Below are 22,240 nucleotides of genomic sequence, written 5' to 3'. Positions count from 1 at the left end.
CAAATCAGATCACAGTGAGGTCAGACCTAGAGATTCTCTCCTCCCCCATTCCCCTGTTTCCCTGGAGGAAGTCTCTCCCACAAGCGAATACATGCAAATCTGTGGAACAAATAGATCCAACTCCCTCCCAAGACCCCCTGACCTCACCCCCCCACCCCCTAATTACCCCATCAGGTCCACACCAGCCTTCCCTGGGGACCCTCATTTGCAAAAATCCTCTCCCCATCCCACTCCTAAGCAACCCAAATTCAGCCCCCGAGAAAAACATATTTACAGAGAAAAAAGATGAGAGCGTGAGGGGCAGTTCTGTGCAAACAGCATGGGCCCCCAGAGCAGGGAGAACACAGTTTCTCTAGGACATGCGGCAAAAGATTCTGAGGGGCACAATGGAGAAAGGAGAAGGGTTTGGGAGTTGCTTAGAGAAAGCACAACGGTGGCCCTAGGTGGCCCTGTGTCCCCACTTGGGACAGAGGGAGCCCCAGGGCCAGGGAGGCAGGGTGAGCAGGAGAAAGAAGCCACTCCCCAGGATCAGGACCAGGCCGGCCCCCAAGCCACAGCCCAGAGACCAAGAGTATTCATAGGTCAGGGCCGGGGACGGGGGAGGCTCAGGGCTAACTCTCTGCAGCAAGGCTTGCACGGAATGGCGGAACACCTCCAGGCTGACCAGAAGCAGCAGGCCTGTGGGGAGAGGAGAACAGATGTGGCCCTCAGGCCCCTGGGGTCCCCAACGGAGGTCTGAGCCTCTCCCCCAATATACCCCATCACATGCTTACTCAGACAAGAAACCTGGGGGACCCCCTAGTGACAGGAACAGAGTAAAGGGACAAAGTAGGTGATTACATAGTTAATCCCACTAGGGGACTGTAAGTAAAGAAAAAAAAGCATGGGAGACCCTTGTAAGTTAATGATCACTCAAGAAAGCAGGTTCGCTTAGCAACACAACCATGCAACAGAAGCCTGAGACATGCCCCCAGACAATGAAACAATGGTGGAATAAGACCCACATCCTGCCCAGAGAGCTCAGGAAGTTAATGATTCCTAAGGTAACACTCCTCTGCGCACATTAAAAACAAAAATATAAGGAAAAGTTGACATTATGCTGAAAGCTGAGATGATTCATCCTATTTTAGTATATGTTACCGCCTCTCTGCTCACTTCCATTGTGCCATGACAGTCCCAGTTTGACCACGTTGGGACAAGAAAACTCTCCCGCCTGACTTGGAGGAGGAGCTGATGATGGAAGCTTGACGTCTACTCAAGAATGAGGAAGAAGGTGGTCTTCTCCCCCTCCCCACTTTCCTTTGATTATAAAACTGTAGCCCACTAAGTTCTCGGCGTGGCACCCTCTAGCTCACCCGCTTGTAAGGTGCACAAGCATCTTATTCTAATAAATCACTTCTTATCTATCACTTGGCCTCTCGCTGAATTCTTTCTGTGCTGAGACATAAAGAACCGGAGCTCTTTGGAGACCCCCGAGATGCATTTCTGCAGTTTCACTAGCACCCCCTCAACAACTGCTTATTAAGCACCTACTCTATAGCAGGCACAATTTTAGACGGTGGAGAGAAAGAAAGAACAAGACACAAACTCATAGAGACAGAAAGTAGAAGGTGGGTGCAGGGGTGGGGAGGAGGAATGGGGAGTTGGTGTTTAATGGGGGTGGAGTTTTAATTGGTGAAGATGCAAAAGTTCTGGAGATGGATGGTGGTGATGGCGGCACAACTGCGTGAATGGACTTAACGCCACAGAAGTGGACACTTACAAATGGTTCAAATGGTAAGTTTTATGTTAATGTGTCTTTCACCACTTAAAAAAAGAACAAAGCAAACCAAGGAATCAAGAATCACAAAAGTCAAATTAAGACTCCATTGAGACTTCAGTAAAGAGGGATGATGGAATCTAAGTTGAAACCATAGAAGCAGAGAGGAGAATGGTGGCTGCCAGGGACTGAGCGGAGGGGAAAATGGGGAGATGCTGGTCAAAGGGCACAAACTTCCAGTTTGAAGAGGAATAAATTCTGGAGATCTAATGTACAGCATGGTGACTATAGTTAATAATACAGTATACATAAAATTTGCTAAGAGAGTAGATCTTAAATGTTGTCACTGCAAAAAACAAGTTACTATGTGAGGTGATGAATGTGTTAACTTGTTTGATTGTGTCGATCACCTCATGATGTATATCAAAATATATCAAAACATCAAGTTGTAGGGGACTTCCCTAGCGGTCTAGTGATTTGGACTCAGCACTTTCACTGCCATGGCCCAGGTTCAATCCCTGGTCAGGGAACTGAGATCCTGCAAATTGTATACCTTATATAAAATTGTGTATACATATATATATATATATATATACACACACAATTTATACTTGTCAATCATATCCCAATAAAGTTGAAAAGAAAAAGGAGTGATGGATTACAAAATGAAAAGAAAATCAGTCAAGTAATGCAATTTGATTAAAGAAAAAAAAGGAACAAGACAGACCAAAGAACCCTAACCTGACAGACCTATGTTCTACTTGGAGGAGACAAATGGTAAACAAATAAACCAAGGCTTGCAAAGCTCATATGACTCCAGGAGACAGTGAGAAAGTACAAACAAGTGAGCAGGCAGGTGCGGTGGGGACAATGACAAAGCGTAGCCCAAACCCGGCTTCAGCCAACTGCAGCCCATCAGAAACGGCGACTTAGTAGACCAGATCTTCTGATTTTTCAAGAACAGCTAGCATTTTTTTAAATGACTATGATTTTTACGGGAATTCACCCAATCTTTAAATATCGGCTCAGGGATCTCTTTAGACACTGCCTGCCAAACAAAGCACATTTATGGGCCGTCGCTGGCCTGCGGGCGACCAGGTTGTAACTGCCAAAGTAAACACATGAGAAGACAGGATAATTTCAGACAGTGATGCACGCTAGGAAGAAGATAAAAACAGAGTGATGGGAAGGGCCATGACATCCAGGGGTGGGGCTGGGACTTTACATGGTGTCATAAGAAAAGCCATTGGAGCTGAGACCCAAATGGACGAAAAGAAGCCAGCCATGCACAAAACAGCAATGGCTATTCTGGGCAGTAGGAATGGCTGGTGCAAAGGCTTTGCAGTAGGGTGGAGTAGAGTGTGTTAGAGGGAAAAAAAGAAAAGTCAGGGCAGCGGAGCAAAGAGGATGGGGGAGGGGAGGGTGGTGGGCAGTGGAAGTACAGAGGTGGGCGGAGTAAGACCACATAGGACCCTCCAATGGTCACACATGGCTCATGCATCCTGACTGCCTCCCCTCTCAGACTCCAGAGTCTGACTTCAACCTTGATCTCTGACCTTCCTCCCTACACTCCCAGTTCCCCCATGGTTTTGTTTTTTAACTTTTTTTAAAAAATTAATTTATTTTATTTTATTTATTTTTTATTTTTGGCTGCGTTGGGTCTTCGTTGTTGCGTGCGGGCTTTCTCTAGTTGCGGCGAGGAGGGTTACTCTTCGTTGCAGTGCGTGGGCTTCTCATTGTGGTGGCTTCTCATTGCGGAGCACGGACTCTAGGCATGCGGGCTTCAGTAGTTGTGGCTTGCAGGCTCAGTAGTTGTGGCGCACAGGCTTAGCTGCTCTGAGGCATGTGGGATCTTCCCGGACCAGGGATTGAACCTGTGTCCCCTGCATTGGCAGGCGGATTCTTAACCACTGTGCCACCGGGGAAGCCCTCCCCCATGGTTTTACGTCAGGGGCCTGGAGAATACAGCCTGGAGTCTGCATAACATGGCTCAATGGTCCCTTTGTGATCCCTTCTTGACCTCATGCAGGTCAGCATCAGGGCACTGGAGGTGGAAAAGCATCTGGACGAGGGAGAGACACCATCCAGTCTCCTTCATTCCACTGCTAATTCATGCATTCTCTCATTCAGTCAATAGATCTTAACTGAACTCTCATTATAAATTACATATAAAATACAAGAACAAAACTAGGGACTTCCCTGGCGGTCCAGTGGTTAAGACTCCGTGTTCCCAATGCAGGGGGCACGGGTTCGATCCCTGATCGGGGAACTAAGATCCTGCATGTCACACAGCGCGGCCCAGAAAAAAAAAAAAAAAACTAACGAAGGGGCTGTCCTCCTGGAAGTTCACCCCAAAAGGGGAGATGGACAAAAATCAGGTAAATGTATTGATGTGGGTTGAGCTGCATACCCCCCAAAGTTCACACACTGGGGTCCTGCTCCCCAGTGCCTTGGAATATGACTATATTCAGAGTTAGGGTCTTTTAAGAGGTAATTCACTTACAATGAGGTCATTATCCAGTATGTCTGGTGCCCTTATAAGAAGAGGAGATTGGGACACAGACAAGCATGGGGAAGGACCATGTGAGGACACTGGGAGAAGACAGCCATCTACATGCCAAGGAGATTGGCCTCAGAAGGAACCGAACCTGCTGACATGTTGATCTCGGACTTCCAGCCTCCAGAACGGTGAGAAAATACATTTCTGGTGTGTAAGGCACCCAGTCTGTGGTACTTTGTTATGGCAGCCCTAGCAAACAAAGGCATACATAAATGCATAAGTTCAGGCAGTGATCAATTCTACGAAGAAAAATAAGGCAAGGTAGGGACACAGCAGGGAAGAGGTCTACTTTAGACAAGGTGGCCAACAATGGTCTTTCTGAGGAGGTGACATATGATCAGCGACTGAAATGATCTGCAGAAATGAGACATGGGAAGAGCTGGCGGAAGAGCATTCCAGGCTGAGGGGACAGCAGTGCAAAATGCTCTGTGGAGGGAATGAACTTGGAGGGTCTGAGAACAGCAAAGAGGTTAATATGGACAGAACAGAGATAACAAATGGTAAGAGGTGAAGTCTGACGTAGCCAGGAGCCACACCACATAAGACCTCGGAGCCACGTTATTCTAGTGGTAGAAATTCATCCGTGGCTTTTGACCTAGGTAGGAACCACACTATGATTTATGGTTTTAAAATGTCACTAATTCCAGGGCTTCCCTGGTGGCGCAGTGGTTGAGAGTCCGCCTGCCAATGCAGGGGACGCAGGTTCGTGCCCCGGTCCGGGAAGATCCCACATGCCGCAGAGTGGCTGGGCCCGTGAGCCATGGCCGCTGAGCCTGCACGTCCGGAGCCTGTGCTCCGCAACGGGAGAGGCCACAGCAGTGAGAGGCCCGCGTACCGCAAAAAAAAAAAAAAAAAAAAAAAAAAAAAGTCACTAACTCCAAAACAAGAGGCAGGTAGGATTTGACCATGGGCCGTAGTTTGTGGAGCTCTGGCCTTGACACACTAGCTTTGCAACAAGAATCTAACCAAATGCTCCCACACCTCACCTCTTCCACTAGACCTTATGAATAGGTATTATTATTAGCCCCACTTTACAGATGGGAAAATTGAAGCCTAGAAGAGAGCCATGTGGGTTCGAGCCCAGACAGGTCTACTCCAAGACTCTTCTCTTAGGCACGTCACTTTACCTTCTTCTCCCTGATCGAACCTGACTTCCCTCGAATGACCTAGAAGGGCCCACGTGACCTGGCCCCTGCCTGTTTCTTCAGCCTCCTCTCAAGGTGCCCTTCCCATCCTACAGCAGTGTGGAGTAGGACTTCTTTCAGGACTTTATTTTTGTTTTATTTTATTTTTATTTTTTGGCTGCACCACGTGGCATGTGGGATCTCAGTCCCCCGGACCAGGGATTGAACCCGAGCCTCCTGCAGTGAAAGCACGGCGGCCTAACCACTGGAGCGCCAGGGAAGTCCCACTCAGGACTTTAAATGCACCAAATTTGTTCAAGCCTGGAGACCTCTGTGCTGCTTGGAATAACTGACTGCTTACCCTCCCTGAGCCCACCTTACACATCCTCATTCTCTACAGAATTCCTTACTTGAATTACACTTCTTCTGAGAAGGCTTCCCTGACCACCACCAGTCAAGTCTCTGTTGGGTCTCCCTGTAATACATTTTCATTAGACTCTTTACTTTTCCTTTATAGCATTTACCACAATTGGTAATTGTTAACATATATTAATTTATATGAGTATTATTTATTTGCCTAATTTCTATCTCCTCCCTGGGTTGGAATTTGGGACTCCAACCCAGATCTTTTGATTCCCTGTTGATTTCCTGGTTTGTCTTTTTTTTTTGGCGGTACACGGGCCTCTCCCTGTTGCTGCCTCTCCCGTTGCAGAGCGCAGGCTCCGGACGCGCAGGCTCAGTGGCCATGGCTCACGGGCCCAGCCGCTCCGTGGCATGTGGGATCTTCCCGGACCAGGGCACGAACCCGTGTCCCCTGCATCGGCAAGCGGACTCTCAACCACTGCGCCACCAGGGAAGCCCCTGGTTTGTCTTTTAAACCAGTATCCTCCTTACTCTCCACGCTCCAGCCTCACTGGCTTTCTTTCAGGACTCGAAATTCATCGAACTCTTTCTAGCTTGGTTACCCATACTCTGATGTTTTGAGCGTCATCTCCTCAGAGAGGCTTCCTCTAACCCTGCTTTAAATGAAGTGCCCTCATTATGCATTCTCACAGAACTCTACTTTTACTTCATAGCACTTTACTGCAGTTTGTAATTGTGGGATGATCTGTTTCATTTCTCTGTCCTTAACCAGATGATAATCTCACGAAGGGCGGACACCTTTGTAATGAAAAAATGAAAGACAGGGAATGACTGAATTTCTCCCTTTATTTAGGAAGCTCTCTAAGGCACAAAACAATAACAAGAATGTGATTACTAATAATTTCGATTCGAGCGTGCCCTTGAACACTCGTATCTCCCTGTCTCCTTTATTTTTGGTTTTGTTTTGGCCGCGCGGAGCTTGTAGGATCTTAGTTCCCCAGCCAGGGATTGAACCCATGCCCTCTGCATTGAACCCATGCCCTCTGCAGTGAAAGCACAGAGTCCTAACCACTGGACCGCCAGGGACCTCCCTTGACTCATCTTGCACCAAGCCTCTACTTCACTTGTTAAGTAAGGTTACCACGTACATTTGCGCAAACTTTGCCCTGCTCTATGCTCTGATCTTCATTCTGTTCGTTCATCTTCTTTTAAACTTGCCGAGTCTTTTACAGACTACATATATGCTATTCCATCACCACTATTACCATATCAAGGGCATCACCATCATCACCACCATCACCACCACCACAACAAACATCACCACATTGCCACCACTACTGTCAACTCCATATTCTGACTGGGTAATTTCTGTTCCTCCTTCGATATCAGCTTAAATATCACTTTCTCAGGAAGTTTCTCTGACAAGCCCCCCAACCCCAGTGTGTACCCCTTATATGCGCTTTATCATAACTCTCATCACAATTATAGTTGGATTATTATACGTGTAATTGTTGGTTACTGTTTATCTCTGTCAGAATCTAGGCTCTATGAGGGCAGACACAGTGTCTGTCTTATTAATCTTATATCTCCAGCCCTTGGTTCAGTGCCTGGAACATAGTAGGTGCTCAGTAGATACACGAAAGATAAATAAATGAAGCTTATATAGTTAATGACTTATCTATCCACCTTAGAAAACATTTGATCCAATGAGGGCTACATTTCACAAGATGCAGAATTTTTTTGGACCCCCAACTCCAAAAATGCAACAGTTCTTGCAGACTCCAGGTCCAAATCTAAAAGAGTGTCTGGAGAACCTTCAATTCCCAGCCAACAACAGCGCTTGGACCATCCTCCTATTTGAGCCTACTATAGGCCTTGTGCTTCCCAGCATGCAATGGTACTTAGAGACCTTCCTCAACCTGACAGCATACAACAGTGCATGGGGACCTCCCTCAACGTCCAGCTTGCAACGGTGCTTGGGGACCCTAGATTCCAATCTAAAGAAGTCTTTGGAGACTCCCCAGTTCCCAGTCAGCAACAGAACTTAGAACCCTCCCATCTTTGAGACTTCTATAGCCTTTGAGCTTCCGCCAATTCCCAGCGAACAACGGTGCTTGGAGACCCAACCTCTCAGCCTACAACGGGGCTTGGAGACTTCCCTCGACCTCCCAGCATGCAACAGTGCTTGGAAACCCAACTTCCCAGCATGCAACCGTGCTTGGAGACCTGACCTCCCAACATGCAATGGTGTTCGGAGACCCGACCTCCCAGCATGCAATGTCCTCAGTCTGCAGGCTCTCAACCCTCACCTGAGAGGCCAAAGCAGATGGCTCCAACCCGGAGCAGGAACTCTGCACCTTTGCTGAGCACCATGATGACACAGAGGCACCCCAGGGCCATGACTGCCAGGCCTAGCACTGCTGTCACCGCAGCCGCCAGATTTACCTCTGTGAGGAGGGGAAGGGGAAGTAGAGCATACAGGGTGTAGGAAGTAGAGAGAATTCCCATATAGGGACCCAGAAGATCCAGGACTGGAGAAGAATTTTCAAGTAGATCATCACCCAGTTCAATGTCTTATTTATACTGTTGAAGGAAGAACTAAGACTCAGAAAGGGTCAGTTAATTGCTTAAGGTCACAGAGCAAAGAAAGGGCACAGCCAGGATTAGAAGGGGATGGGGACTACCAAGTGTTACTTATGATCTGGTCACCATTTGTTTACCGGTGCGGAAACTGAGGCAGTGTGGGAGACAACAGAGGAGGTGGTACATTACAGCGGAATGACCCAAGTCAGAACTCTCCCCAGCTACTTTCTAGCTGGAAGATTCTGGTAAAGTCACTGAACCTCTCTGAACCTCAGTTTCCTCCTCTGGAAAATCAAGATCAAACTCTCTATGTGACTGCTGTGAGGATTAGAAATCACATATGTAATGTACCCAGTGCACCACCTGGCACACAGCACTTGTTCCATATGTGTGCCCTGTGATTATTTTGCTATCCTAGGGGAGCACAGCGACCTGCCCAAGCTCACTTAGCACCAAGATAAGAAAGAAAGGTGTGGAGAGGGTAAGTAGGTCCTCCATAACGAGTCCTCCACTGTTTATGGAGGACCTACTATGTGCCAGGCACCACACTGCATGTTTTAGCTGCATCGTTTCATTAAATCCTTACAAAGACCAGATAAGGTTCATGACATATCACAATTCTTTTACTAGTGGGGATATTGACATACTGACCGCAATTCCTTTACTGGTGGGGATACTGACATACTGGGGTGATGGAGAGACTGTGGTTAGAGTAGAAAGGGTAAAGTCTTAAAAGTTTTATTGTCCAGTATGGTAGACACTAGCCACGGAGGGTCTTTTCATTTTAAATGGATTTAAATTGAACAAAATTTAAAACTCAGTGTCTTAGGTGCACCGGCCACACGTGGCCAGTGGCTACCATATCGGTCAGTGCAGATACAGAACATTCCCATTCTCATGGAATATTTTATGGAAGAGCACTACTTTAGAGTTGGAATGATTTGGGTTCGAAACCTGCCTCTGCCTCTGCCACTTCCTGGGGAAATAAATTAAACCATTTATGGACTTGTGTTTTCTCATCTGGAAGATTAAGATAAAGCCCCTGCCCTGCAGGGTCATGGCAAGGACTGGAACTCTTATAAATGAAACACCCAGCGCTGCGTTTAGCATGTGGGAGATGCACACTTGTGAGATGTTAACGTACTATCCACAGAGAGGGGCTGGGACTTGCCCAAAGTAACACGGCATGAAGCAGACCTGAGGCAGGAATGCTGGACACAGGGCTCTGGAGAACCACCTCTCTCCAAAGAGGAGACCTCCCCAGGATTTAGGAGCTTGTGCCCATCCTGCAGCAAAGCAGAGAAGAGGACAGTGCTATCAAGAACCCCTCTGGGATTCATGGATACGAACTACTATACATAAAATAGATAAGCAACAAGGACTTACTGTAGAGCACAGGGAATTATAATCAATACCTTTTAATAAACTATAATGGAATATATTCTGAAAAAAATAACTGAATCACTTTGCTGTATACCTGAAACTAACACAATATTGGAAATAACTATACTTCAATTTACAAAAAAGAAAAAGAAAGAAAAGAAATCCTTTAGTGTGGTCAGCATATCCCCTCCACCGGGCGAAAAGTTCTTACCTTTCTTTGTGGTTCTCTGGAAGATGTGAGCATCCTCTCCCGTGGTGAAGAATTTAAAATAAGTGCAGTTTGCTTCTGTGGCAGCAGGAGAGAGAAAAAGAGAGGTAATGACATGGAGGCCCCTAGTGTAAGCTCAGGGCTGGACATTTAACATAGCTCACAATAACCTAGAAATATGAAATTAGCATCCCTGATAGACAGAGAGAAATCATGCTCAGAGAAGTAAAACCACCTGCTGTCACAGGAGCTGGGATTCCAATCCAGAGCTTTGAGGTCCAGATCTGCGGCCTTGAGTGGGCTATTGACCTCTCTGAGCTTCCAATTCTTCCTGTATAAAGTGAGTTGACAGTCTCTTTCCTGGCTCTGTCATATGAGTTTGTGTAGGGTCCAGTGAGATTAGAAATGGATAATCACTTTATTTAACAAAGCACCCCAAGATCCAGGCAGAAGGCTAACAGACTCAGAAGAGATTCTTATCTCAGAAAGGATTCATGTCCAGACTACCCAAAGAACTCTTGCAGATCAGCAAGAAAAGAGAGATAACCCAATTGAAAAATGGGCAAAGGATATGAATAGTCAATTCATAGAAGAGGAGGCGTGGATTACTCATAAGTACGTGAAGAGATGCTCCACCTCACCAGGGATCACAGAAATGCAACTTAAATCAGCAGGGAGATGGCACTTTAGATCAGTTAGATTGGCAAATATTAAAAGGATAATATCAAGCATTGGAAAGATAAGAGGAAACAGCTGGACGTGTAAATGGGTACTAGTCTTTTTGGAAAGCACTCTGACATACTTTATGAAGTGAAGTATGTTTATGCCTATAACCCAACAGTTTCACTTCTAGGTATACGTTCAGAAAAAAACCACGTGCAGGAACATATATGGGTTGCATAATGTTCATTGCAACACTATTTATAATAATATAAGGAGTTGGGGGGACTTCCCTGGTGGTCCAGTGGTTAGGACTCTGCGCTTCCACTGCAGAGGGCACAGGTTCGATCCCTGGTCCGGGAACTAAGATCCCGAATGCCACACGGCACAGTCAAAAATAAATAAATAGATAAACAGGGAGTTGGAATCAACCTAGGTGCCCCTCTCTATTGGAATAGACAAGTAAATGTGATGGATGCTTCCTGGGCAAGTCTCTGCAGCACACAGTAGCCACAAACTAGACTAACAGAAAGCAGCACGGAGAGATTTGAGAAACAGCATTGAGCAAAAAAATCAAAAGTAGGAAAAAATCTACAGCACGATGTCATTTATGGAAATTAAAATACATACATATATAAAAACACTATTTTTCTAAGTTAAAATAGATATCCATGGATGCATATCAAATGCATTAAAGAGATGAGTTAGGAAAGAATGGAAAAAAAGAATAAGAAGTAAAATAAAGCACAAGAAGGAGCTGGCAAAGGCTGGTAATGATTTTGTGGCATAAACTGAAAAGTATGATTCATCCAAATTTGTGTACTTGAAGTTCAAGAAACCCCACGCTAAAAAAAAAAGGCGTTTTCTAAATTGCATTTTAAGGCCAGAACTTCCACAGAATTCACCTACTCCAACGTTCTCATTCCACAGACGGGGAAACTGAGGAGAGAACAGAGGGAAAGGGAGGAGAGAGGTCGAGAATAAGAGGGGTATAAGAAATAGGAGACAGGTCAGGTGGTCTGGGGAAGTGGAAAGGAACTTTCCGAATTGAAGGGGGCTGCTGAGGGACAAGAGATAAACCCGAGTCAGGTGAGGTGGTGTGGGACACTCCACCTGGTACTCTCAAGGAAAGAAGAGGGCATGAGTTGTCCTGGCAGGAGCTGTGGGAAATGTGAGTCCTGACCCTGCAGCAGCAAAAAGTAAAGGATGCTTCGTGCAGCAGAACAAACGGTGAGGATGCTATCTGCCACAAGTCGGTGGGGGGAAAGCGGTCTTCCTCTACAAGGGAAATGGGAAGTCTCAACTAGAGAATAAGAAGGTGTGGTACATCTTTCTGAGAGAGTATGGGGTGTCTGGCATCCCATTTTGGCTACTAATGATTTAGGGCATCTTGTCTCTGACCCCAGAGGATATGGCATAGCCCATTTGGAAAAGAGTAGGATATGGGTCACCCCGCTTTGGGATGTCCTTTGATGGGCCATGGGATGTGTGGGATATTTCTAAAATCTTGAAATTTGTGAGATGTCCTCTGAAGGGTCAGGATTGTGGGATGATGGTGATGGTCCTTTAAGGAGACTGAAGCTCTTTCTGACCATTAGGGAGACATCAAGGGATGTGAGGGACCCCATATTATGCAGTTAGGTGGGGCGGGACAGCCCCCCCAGTGCAGTGAGGACCTTTGGGACATATTTATGGACTAGCGAGATGCAATATAGTGTCGCTGTTAAGAACAGAGATGGCCAGCAACCCTCCTACACTGTTGGTGGGAATGTGAATTGGTACAGCCACTACGGAGAACAGTATGGAGGTTCCTTTGAAAACTAAAAATAGAGCCCCCACATGACCCAGTAATCCCACTCCTGGGCATATATCCAGAGAAAACCATAATTCAAAAAGATACATGCACCCCAATGTTCGTTGCAGCACTGTTTACAATCGTCAGGACGTGGAAGCAACCTAAATGTCTGTCAACAGAGGAATGGATAAAGAAGATGTGGTACATATATACAATGGAATATTACTCAGCCATAAAAAAGAACAAAATAATGCCATTTGCAGCAACATGGATGGACCTAGAGACTGTCATACTGAGTGAAATAAGTCAAACACAGAAAGACAAATATCATATGATATAGCTTATACGTGGAATCTAAAAAAAGGGTACAAATGAACTTATTTACAGAACAGAAGTAGAGTCACAGATGTAGAAAACAAACTTATGGTAACCAGGGGATAAGGGGGGTAGGGATAAACTGGGATATACACACTACTATATATGAGATAAATAACTAATAAGAACCTACTGTACAGCACAGGGAACTCTACTCAATACTCTGTAATGGCCTATATGGGAAAAGGATCTAAAAAAAGAGTGGATATATGTATATGTATAACTGATTCACTTTGCTGTACACCTGAAACTAACACAACATTGTAAATCAACTATACTCCAATACACTTTTTAAAATTTTTTTAAATTAAAAAAGAAAAAAAAAGAAAGAACGAACGGAGATGACCAGGGTTCAAACCCCATATGACTAGACTGGGTGCATAGACTCTGACATTTATATTTGTTGCTCCTAATTTTGGGGATGATAATAACTACTCATAGGGTTGCTATGAGGATTGACGAGTTCATGCAAGTGAAAATACTTAGAACAGAGCCGGGCACTACATTAGCATCTAATATTTCTTATTGCCAGACCATCCCATTTCTCAAAAATTTGGGAACTTCCTGCTTGAGGCTCTGAGGGGTAAGAATTAGCCGGCCTGCAAGCTGAGTGGGTGGTACCTCAGATAACAAGGGTGCTTGGCATCCCACTTTGCTATCAAGGGCTTGGAACATCCTTATTTGGACCCTAGGGATGTAAGAGATCACATCTGGAAAAGTGAAGGAGGAGGGAAATCCCATCTGGAGCCCAGAGGGATAGGAGAGCTTCTTTGAGGGGTACTGAGATTATAGGACATCCTTTGGAGAGGAAAGAGTGTTGCAGATGCCATACGGGTGATCAAGCATGCAACATCCTAAATGGGCTCTGAGGGGTGTCAGATAGTTTCCTGGGGTCAGTAGAGGCGGAGTGAGATCCCATTCCCGTTCCCTAGGGGTATAGGATGTCTCTCTGGTATAAGTTTAGGGCATGGTGTGGCCTGTCTGGGAGAGTGAGAGGTACGGGATAGCTCTCTGGCATGGGTAGGGGTGAAACAGCCACTCTGTAGGGAAGTGAGGGGTGTCGGGGTGCCTGGAAGAGAAAATGAGAAGGACTGGAGTGTCCAGTCGGGGAATTTGAGGTGAAATGGGTAGGAAATGAAGAAGATTTTCCAGGAAGCACAAGGTCTGCCCTGGGATGTTGGGAGGTGTATGGTGAGAGCTGTGTGGTGGAATCGGCAGGAGGGAAGAGCATAGATGGCACTTTGGGGTGGGCATCTAGGTGATCTTTCTCCCCAGGGCCCACAGGATGGGGGTGCAGGCTGTCTCCAGTGTGGGAAGAGCATGCTGACACCAGGAACCCAGAGTCCTTCTCTAAGGGTGCAGGCTGTCTCAGGGGCGCGAGCGTTTCTGGGAGACAAAGGCTGTCTGAGGGCACCAGCTGTGTCCGGAGTCATCGGCTGGGTCCGGGGGCACAGGCTGTGTGCAGAGGCACAAGATTTCTCTAGGAACATGGGCTTGCTGGGGGTACAGGCTGGTCTGGGGACACAGAAATGTCTGGGATCACACGCTGTGCTGGGAGCATAGGAGCTCTGGAGGTCATAGGACAGTTTGAGGGCACCGGCTGGTCTGGAGGTACAGGCTGGTCTAGGAGCACAGACGGGTTTGGGGGAACAGGCTGCTCTGGGGGCAGAGGCTGGTCTAGAGGTACAGACTGGCCTGGGGGTGCAGGCTAGTTTTGGGGTACAGACTCCCTCTCTGCACAGTTTGTGCCTGGGGCAGAGGCTGTCCCCGGAGCACAGGTTGATGTGGGTAGGGGTGCATTCTGAGGGTTCAAGCTCTCTCCCCTCGGGGCTCAGGCACGGGTTTCTCAGACACGGGATACAAGCCCTGCGCGGGGGCGGCGGGCTCTCACCTCCGGGCAGCTCCGCTGGGCCGCAGGTGTCTCTGCCCGCGGGCACGTCCACCTGCCACAGTCGCTTGGTGCACATCTTCCAGAGCCCCAGGTGGGCAGCATCACAGACGGCACTGCCGTTGTCCTTGTAGGTGTTGAGTTCCACCCAGAACTCGGTGCCCACGGCCAGCACGGCCAGCGTGGCACCCACGGAGGTCAGGAGCAGCGCCAGCTTGATCTTCCCCTCGTGCTCAGGGGTCATCCCGGCCTGGCGCGCCCCGCGAGCTCGCCGGCGGCCCTCCTCGTGCATGAAGAAGTTGGACCACATCATCGTCCTCGTCGCAGGCGACAGGGCCCAGGTGCAGAGGAGGCAGAGCTGCGGCGGCTCCTGAGGGGTGGGGGTGGGGAGGGAAGCGCCTGGGGTCTTGAAGCAGGGGAGGGGCTGTTCCCACTGGTCTGTGAAATGGGAAGATCTGAATCCTCCCTGGAAGCTCAAATGAGGAAATCGAGGTCACTTCTGGGACCTAGATCCTCTGCCGGGAACCCTCTGAGGTTCAGAGAACAGCCTGGGGTACCCACAGAAGCTCAGCAAAGAAGATGAGACTAGAGATAACGCTAGGTTCCCCCAGCCTCACGGCTAGAACCTGGGTACCCAGGAGGGGGGCCTGAGAGCTCCAGAAGCAGGAGAACTGTGTCAGCTGAAGCTCTGAGGGGCTGCTCTGGGGTCCCCTCTGGAGGGAATCACCAAAGGGAAGCTGTGTTTCCTTGGGGGGAGGGAATCCGAGCTTCCCACTAGGGCTCAAAGTTTGGGGTACACAGGATGGGGAGCTGAGGTCCTCTCTCTGTTTGAGAGGAGATGTTTCCTGGCTTCTTTGGGTCTCAGAGTCTGGGGAAGGAGAAGTTGGGTCCCCCTGGAGCTCAGAAGAGGAAAACTTGGGGTGCAGGGAGTTCAGAAGGGAAGGTCAGAATGACTTCGGAGTCTCAGAGAGACAGTAGGATTCCCCCAACTTTCACAGGGGGGACAAGCAGAGTCCTGGCTGGGGTTCAGAGACAGGAAGCTGGGCACCTGCTGGAATTCAGGAAGAGGGGAGGGGGTGGTCCCCCTGGACATTCAGAGAAGAGACCAGACAAGGTCTGCCCTAGGGGCTGAGAGAAAGGGGCTGGGGGACACCCCCAAGGCTCAGGAGGCGGACGTGGGGTCCCTGCTGGGGCTCAGATGAAGGGGCTGTGGTCCTCACTGCGGCTCAGGAAATGGGGACCAAGTCCCCTCACGCGGTTCAAAGGACAACTGGGACCCGGAAGGGACTCGGTGTCCCTTTGGGATCACTCGGCTCCCCCTCCCCCGGGCTCCCAGGGCCGGCCGGGTCGGGACGGCTCCAGGCTCAGCTCCAGGCCAGGCGCCTCCCTCAGGCCTCCCACCCCCGTCTCCTGGGTAGGGACCCCCCTCGCTCTCCTGCCTCTGCGCGGCACCGACCCCAGCTCCGCGATGCCTCCGAGCCGTCGGTTCTGCACGCCACTGCCCGCTCCGCCCGCCGGCCCGGCAGCTCCGCTCACTCCCAGCCTCGCCCCTTTCCGCCCACCCCCTTCACCATCGCCGGCTATTTCGGGCTCGACCCGTAAATAACACCCACACCTGTTGCCGCCGCCTGTTGCCATAGGATCCCGGGTATTTTAAGGGAACGAGGGGCGGGGAGAAGGACGGCTGCCCGGGAGGAGGGGCTGGGGGCCAGGTCCTGACCCCCAGGTCTTTTACTTCCTTAAGGGGCAAGGGCGGGAGCGGAGGGTCCCATCTCCCAGCTGGTGGGAGAGGGGGCAGGGCGGGGAACCAGGAGTTTTGGTCCGGAGCAGGCCTGGCTGGGAACCCGAACTGCTCGGTCCAGGGGAAGAGGGGCAGGGAGGCAGGACTCCTGGGTATGAGGGAGGAGAAAGCTGGGGCCGGGGGTCTTGGGTCCCTGAAAGAGAAGAAACTGGGGACTTTAACTCGTGAGACTGGAGGGAGGGGGCTGGAGGCCTGGACCCCTGGGTCTGAGGGAGGAGGGCCTGGGGGCCTGGACCCCTCGTCTCAGGAGAAGACTGGGGCCCAAATCCCTTGCATCTTGAAGGATGGAAAGAGAGTCCTGGGCTGGGGTCCTCAGCTCCCCAGGAGGTAGAAAGGGCAGGCCTCAGGGAGAAGCTGGTGTCAGGGGCGTGGGAACCAGAGCCACAGTCCTCTTCATCGAGTTTATTAGACGGGGCACCCCCGGGGGACCTTCCATGCAGTTTCAGCTCCCCCAGGGACAGGGACGGGGACAGCCGTGTGGAATGGCAGCAGGGCCTGATCTTTACCCCTTCACCCCCTCCCTCAGCCCCTCTGCGATGGCCCAGGGGGGACCCACCTTTCACCAACTCCTTTGCCCATGGTTGACTGCTCCAGCCGGCCCGGTGCATCCTAACCCTCTCTGTCCACCGGCTGCCCTGTGCTGCTTCCGTTGGAGCATGCATTGCCCTGGGATGATTGTGATTGTGTACATCTGTGTCTGGCTCTCCCATCAGCCTCTGGCAGGGCTCGGGTGCAAGAGAACTCCATCTCATTGTCCTCAGCACCACCCAGCCCAAAATGCGTACACAGGAGGCCTTAGGAAGTGTGCGTAGGTGATCTGCATGAATGAATGAATGAATGAGCAAATGGATGGATGGATGGATGAAGGGAGATGGTGACACACAGACATCCCCTCTCAAGCGAGGGAAGGGCCCCCCTTCAGAGCACACCTCCCCCTGCATTCCGATTGGCTGCACTGCCTGTCTTCAGATCTCAGTTCCCAGCTCTGAGATTGCAAGGCCTGGTGCCTGCAAGGCCTCAGGGACGATTTCTTAAATGAATGAGTGAAACCTGTTCTCTCCTTCACCTCACCGGGTATTCCCAGGCCTTGGCAGGACTCAGAGGGGAATCTGAGAAAGTGCCTGGTGCTGGCAGCAACGGGAGAAGGGAGTTGGGCTGGGTGACATCCACCAGCGTCTCCAATCTGAGAAATCAGACACCTTCCTGCAGTACCTCTGCCCTGCCTCCTGAATCCATCTTCCCCTCCCGGCCCTGGGCCTCCCCATCTTTCTCAGTCTTGCCTGCTGTAACGGCTCTCTCCTTTCGGGGGTTCTTTTTCTTTCTTCCATCTCCCTGTCTGCCAGCCTTCCTTTCTCTCCTTTCACAGAAAGGGTATGAACTTTCTTTGGTGGGAAAGTTCTTGTCACCTTCATACCAAAAGGATGGCTTGGCCTCCCTTTCCCTCCACCTCCCCTCCCACAATCTCTTCCTTCCACTCACTCAGGCAAAACTCCAGTCCCTACCGCTGCACGGCGATGACCTCGAGTCAGGGTCATGTTATCTAACCCGTGGCTACTTTGCTCCACGGATCCTTTTCTGGTTCTCAGCACTGGTCTCTGCCTACTTCGTGGTCACTCCTTGCCCCCTTAACGACATCTTCCTCCCCGCCCCCTACCATGCAGATGCCCCCGAGGCTCTGGCCGGGTTCTGTCAACCACACTCATCTCCTAGGTCACCTCATCCAGTCCTGAGGCTTTAACTATGGTGTCTCCTATATGCGGGCATTTCCAAAACTTGTATTTCCAACCACGACCTCTCCCCCAAGCTCCAGTCTCACATATCCAACTGGCTACCTGATACCCCAGCTTGGATTTCTCACAGGCCTCTCTAACTTGTCATGGCCCAAAGAGGATGCTTGACCCCTCCCACCTGATCCCTTCCTCCAGTGACCCCTTTCCAGGCAACACATAGCACCACCCAACTTCACACAGTTAACAGAGTTTTTCTCTTCTCTCTCTTTGGTTTTTCTTTCCCTCCTCTGTTACATCCAGTTCGCCACCACCACGGGCTTTGCCTCCAAAACCCCATTTCCTGTTCTTCCATTTTTCTCCACCCTCACCAGTTCCACATTGGTCCAGGCCTCAACTAGCCAAGGACGACGGCCTCTTAACTCCTTACTTCCACCTTCACTCCGAAATCTGTTCTCAGCACAGCGACGCGGTTCTGTTCTGTTGTTTTGTTTTTATAAATAAAAACAGGAGCATGTCATTCCTATGCCCATCCCACAGAGTCTAGAATAAAATTCCAATTTCTTCCCAGGGCTACAAGCCCCCACATGACAGGCCCCCAGCGCACGCTTCTGACCTCGCCCCCAATTTTCTCATCCTGTTCATCTGCTCGCCATGGGGCCTCCTCAAAACTCGGCGGCTCCTCAGGGCTTTTGTGCCGTCTCTGCTGGCCAGGATGCGTGTCCAGTGCCTTTACTTCCCACAACCCAGTGCTGTTACTGCTGCACTGGGTTCTTCCTGAGCCTCCTCCCCTAAGGTTGCCACATTCTGCTTTGCTATTCCCCCACCCCATCCCCACCTGTGCTGTGTGGCTTGCGGGATCTCAGTTCCCCCCACCAGGGATTGAACCTGGCCATGGCAGTGAAAGCCCGGAATCCTAACCACTAGGCTGCCAGGGAACTCTCTTTCCTGCTTCATTTGAAAAACACTTCTCTGCAAGTGAAATTCTTATTGTTTATTGTTTGTCTCTCCTGTGAGTTCCAGGAGAGCAAAGCCTTGGCTATCTGTTCTACCACATTCCTTGCACCTAGACTGGTCTAGAACAGGTTGGGGCTCGATAATTTTCTTGAATACTGAAAACAAACAAACAAAAGAAACAGATGGATCCTATACCCTGTGCGTGCTTCTGAGCCTCCACATTTCTTTCTGGGCACATCTCTGCATTTTTCTCTGCAGCTTTACCCCTCCATTTCTGTGTATATATATATATATTTGCATCTCTGAGACTTTTCGGGGGGTTTTTTTGTGTTTTTTTTGCGGTACGCGGGCCTCTCACTGTTGTGGCGTCTCCCGCTGTGGAGCACAGGCTCCGGACGCGCAGGCCCAGCGGCCATGGCTCACGGGCCCAGCCGCTCTGCGGCATGTGGGATCTTCCCGGACCGGGGCACGAACCCGCATCCCCTGCATCGGCAGGCGGACTCTCAACCACTGCGCCACCAGGGAAGCCCGACTTCTCTGTTTTGACTTGTGTATCTTGGTGGCAGTCTCTCTCCTGTCCGTTTTCCTTTCCTTCCTGGATCACCTTCCTGCGCCTTTGACCTTTCCTTTTGTCCCTGTGACTCACCTAGTTTTGGTCTCGGTTGCCCTCATCGTTCCTCCACCTTCCCTCCTTCCCACCGCTCTCCCTTCTGCCCACCCTCCACCTCTTTCTTGCTTTATGTTTGGCCTTTGGACTCTAGAACCCACTACCCCGTAGTCAGCGCTGCCCCATCTCCCACCACATTTGTCTCTCCCTGTCCTTCCCTCCATTATCAGCCCTACACTAAGTTCCCCTCTGTCCCGCTACTTGTATTCCTTTCCCTCTGTTGCCCAGCATCTCTTTCCAACATTGCCCCCATGGAATCCCTCCCTGGTCCCCTGCCCTCCAGTCTTCTAGTCCATCACAAGACCTGGCAGATGGGGGGCCTTGGGAAATCTTTGCTGAGCAAATGAAGGGAAACCCACTAAGCACGGTCCCTTGTGTCCTCAGTGACCTTCAAATCCATTCCCCCCGTCCCTCTACCCCCAGAGCCCTTTCCCAGCTCACCTGCCATCCTCTCTCATCTATCCCACAGCACTGGCCTCCTGTCTAGCCCTTTCCCACGTCCCGGGTGTCTCCTTCTGACACCCACGTCTGATCCTGCTCTTCACCTGCTCCAAGCTCTCCCGTGTCTCCTGCTACCCTTAGAATAAAGACCAACCTCCTCAGCCTGGAACTCTAGCATCCTTAGACTCTGGCTTCTAGCTGCTTCTCTGGTCTTATCTCCCACCCCTACCCTGACCTTCTGCATCCCCATAGGATGAGCCCTGTCCCCAATACATCATGTTCTTATATCCCCACCCCCACAAGCCGACTCGAGTTGTTTTTTTCCCATGAAGGCTTTCCTCACCCCGTTCATCACTCATCCTTTTGAAACCCAGCCTGGGTCTAATGTTCTCCAGGAAGTTTCCCCAAGTACTACCCACTCTTGTCAGCTGGTCACTCTGTCTCTTCTTCTCTGGTCAAGCTGCCCATCCTGGTCCCTGTTACAGCACCAATCGCCCTGCCTGGAGTTCGGTTTTTGACTCTTTCTTGAGAGCACCAGTGGGGATCCTGATACTCATACACTGCCTGGTACATTAGCAGATGCTCAAAAACGTCAAGGAGTGAATGGCTGAATTTATGGATGAGTGAAACATGAATCTCTAAGTCCTAGTGTTTCTCCTGCACACCAGACACCATGCCTGTGCTTCAGTATTTGTGTGATGATCTGCTCCCTCCCACGAGTGAGTTTGAAGGGCCAGTGCCTGTGTTTGATGCTGTATTTCAGCATGTCTCTGCCTCTCACTCTCATCTCTGAGTTCCTTCCTCCCCTTCTGTACCATTCATGTTATGATCCCGTTTAAAGCCACTCCATGTCTCCCCACTGCCCTCAAATTAAATCTAAACTCTTGACCTGACCTACAAGTCCCTGGGCAGTCTGGCCCTGCCTTCATCTCCAGCCTCATCTTGTTCCATCTGCATGTGGCTCACTACTACATGTTAGCCTTCTCTGGAAGCTCTTTCTGCCCCAGGGCCTTTGCATATGCTGTTCTCTGGCTAAGACACTTCCCTCCAGCTTCACCTGGCTGGCTTCTTGTCATCCTTTTGTGTTAGCTAAAATACCCCTTCCTTTTAAACTGAGCTAAGCCTCCCTGAAGGAGCATTTTGGATTTCTCCTTTGCCCTAACTGTAACTTACTGTGGTGTACGCATTTCTTGGATTAATGTCTGTCTCATGCACAAGATGTAAACTCTGTGAGGATGTTGGGGACCCTATCTGACTTCCCTCCTTCTGTACGCTCAGCATTTGGCACAATGCCTGGCACTTAAGTACACAAATAAATTGCTGGTAATGAATGATCAAGTCTGTCTCTGGGACTGTTCACATTCCCTCCCCAGCGCCATCCTGGTACATAGCAGGTGCTTTTAAAACCCTTGTGGAAGGATGAATGAAGAAGTGAACGAATGCCCACGTCTGTCCCTTGTCACTTTGCCTCTCTGCATCCCTTCTTTTATCTTTCTGTCTCTTTACATAGAGCATATATATTAGTCTGCAAGTATAACTATATAGTCGTGTGTTATGGGTCCCTCTCCAGGAGTTGGGCTAGGCTGGGAGTCCCTCCCCCGTGCCCCACCTCCACATGCACACAGCAAAACATTAAAAAGAAAACATCTCAAAACTGCAGAAAACACCACAGCCCTCCCCCCTCCCCCCCCACAAAAAATAAATAAAACACGACGCTCCCTCGCAACGGCCCCCTCCCTTCCCTTCCCCCTCCCTCAGGGTCCCTGATTCGGAGGGTGGCGGCGCTCCCCACGCCCGAGAGGTGGGGAGGGGGCGCGGGGGAGCACCAAGCAGTCTCCAGCGCGCTCACGGGGAAGGAGGGGGCCGCCCCCGACCCCCGGCAGCCTCGTTGCACGCGCGCCCGCGCACGCGCCCCGGACACGCCCCCCTCGGCGCCCCCCGTAGCGCCC

At 50.0% G+C, this 22,240-nt stretch overlaps 1 protein-coding gene across 3 annotated transcripts; it reads right to left on the bottom strand.

Annotated features, from left to right (window-relative positions):
- Positions 1-439: 439 nt before the first annotated feature.
- Positions 440-15,011, bottom strand: CACNG6 (calcium voltage-gated channel auxiliary subunit gamma 6; the record flags this gene model as incomplete). 3 transcript variants are annotated; one of them, XM_082605780.1, is made up of 4 exons in its annotated part: positions 440-678; positions 8,116-8,253; positions 9,984-10,058; positions 14,702-15,011. In XM_082605780.1, the coding sequence occupies 4 exons, from the start codon at positions 15,009-15,011 to the stop codon at positions 440-442; spliced, it is 762 nt and encodes a 253-aa protein (XP_082461906.1). The 3 variants fall into 3 exon arrangements, with proteins under 3 accessions (XP_082461906.1, XP_082461907.1, XP_082461908.1); XM_082605781.1 differs by lacking the exon at positions 8,116-8,253; XM_082605782.1 differs by lacking the exons at positions 8,116-8,253; positions 9,984-10,058.
- Between the last annotated feature and the right edge of the window lie 7,229 nt (positions 15,012-22,240).

The sequence above is a fragment of the Mesoplodon mirus genome (genome assembly GCF_964341445.2).
Source record: "Mesoplodon mirus genome assembly, chromosome: 19".
NCBI lineage: Eukaryota > Metazoa > Chordata > Mammalia > Artiodactyla > Ziphiidae > Mesoplodon > Mesoplodon mirus.
The sequence above is the reverse complement of the archived record's forward strand: the minus strand, read 5'-3'. Positions and strand labels throughout refer to the sequence as shown.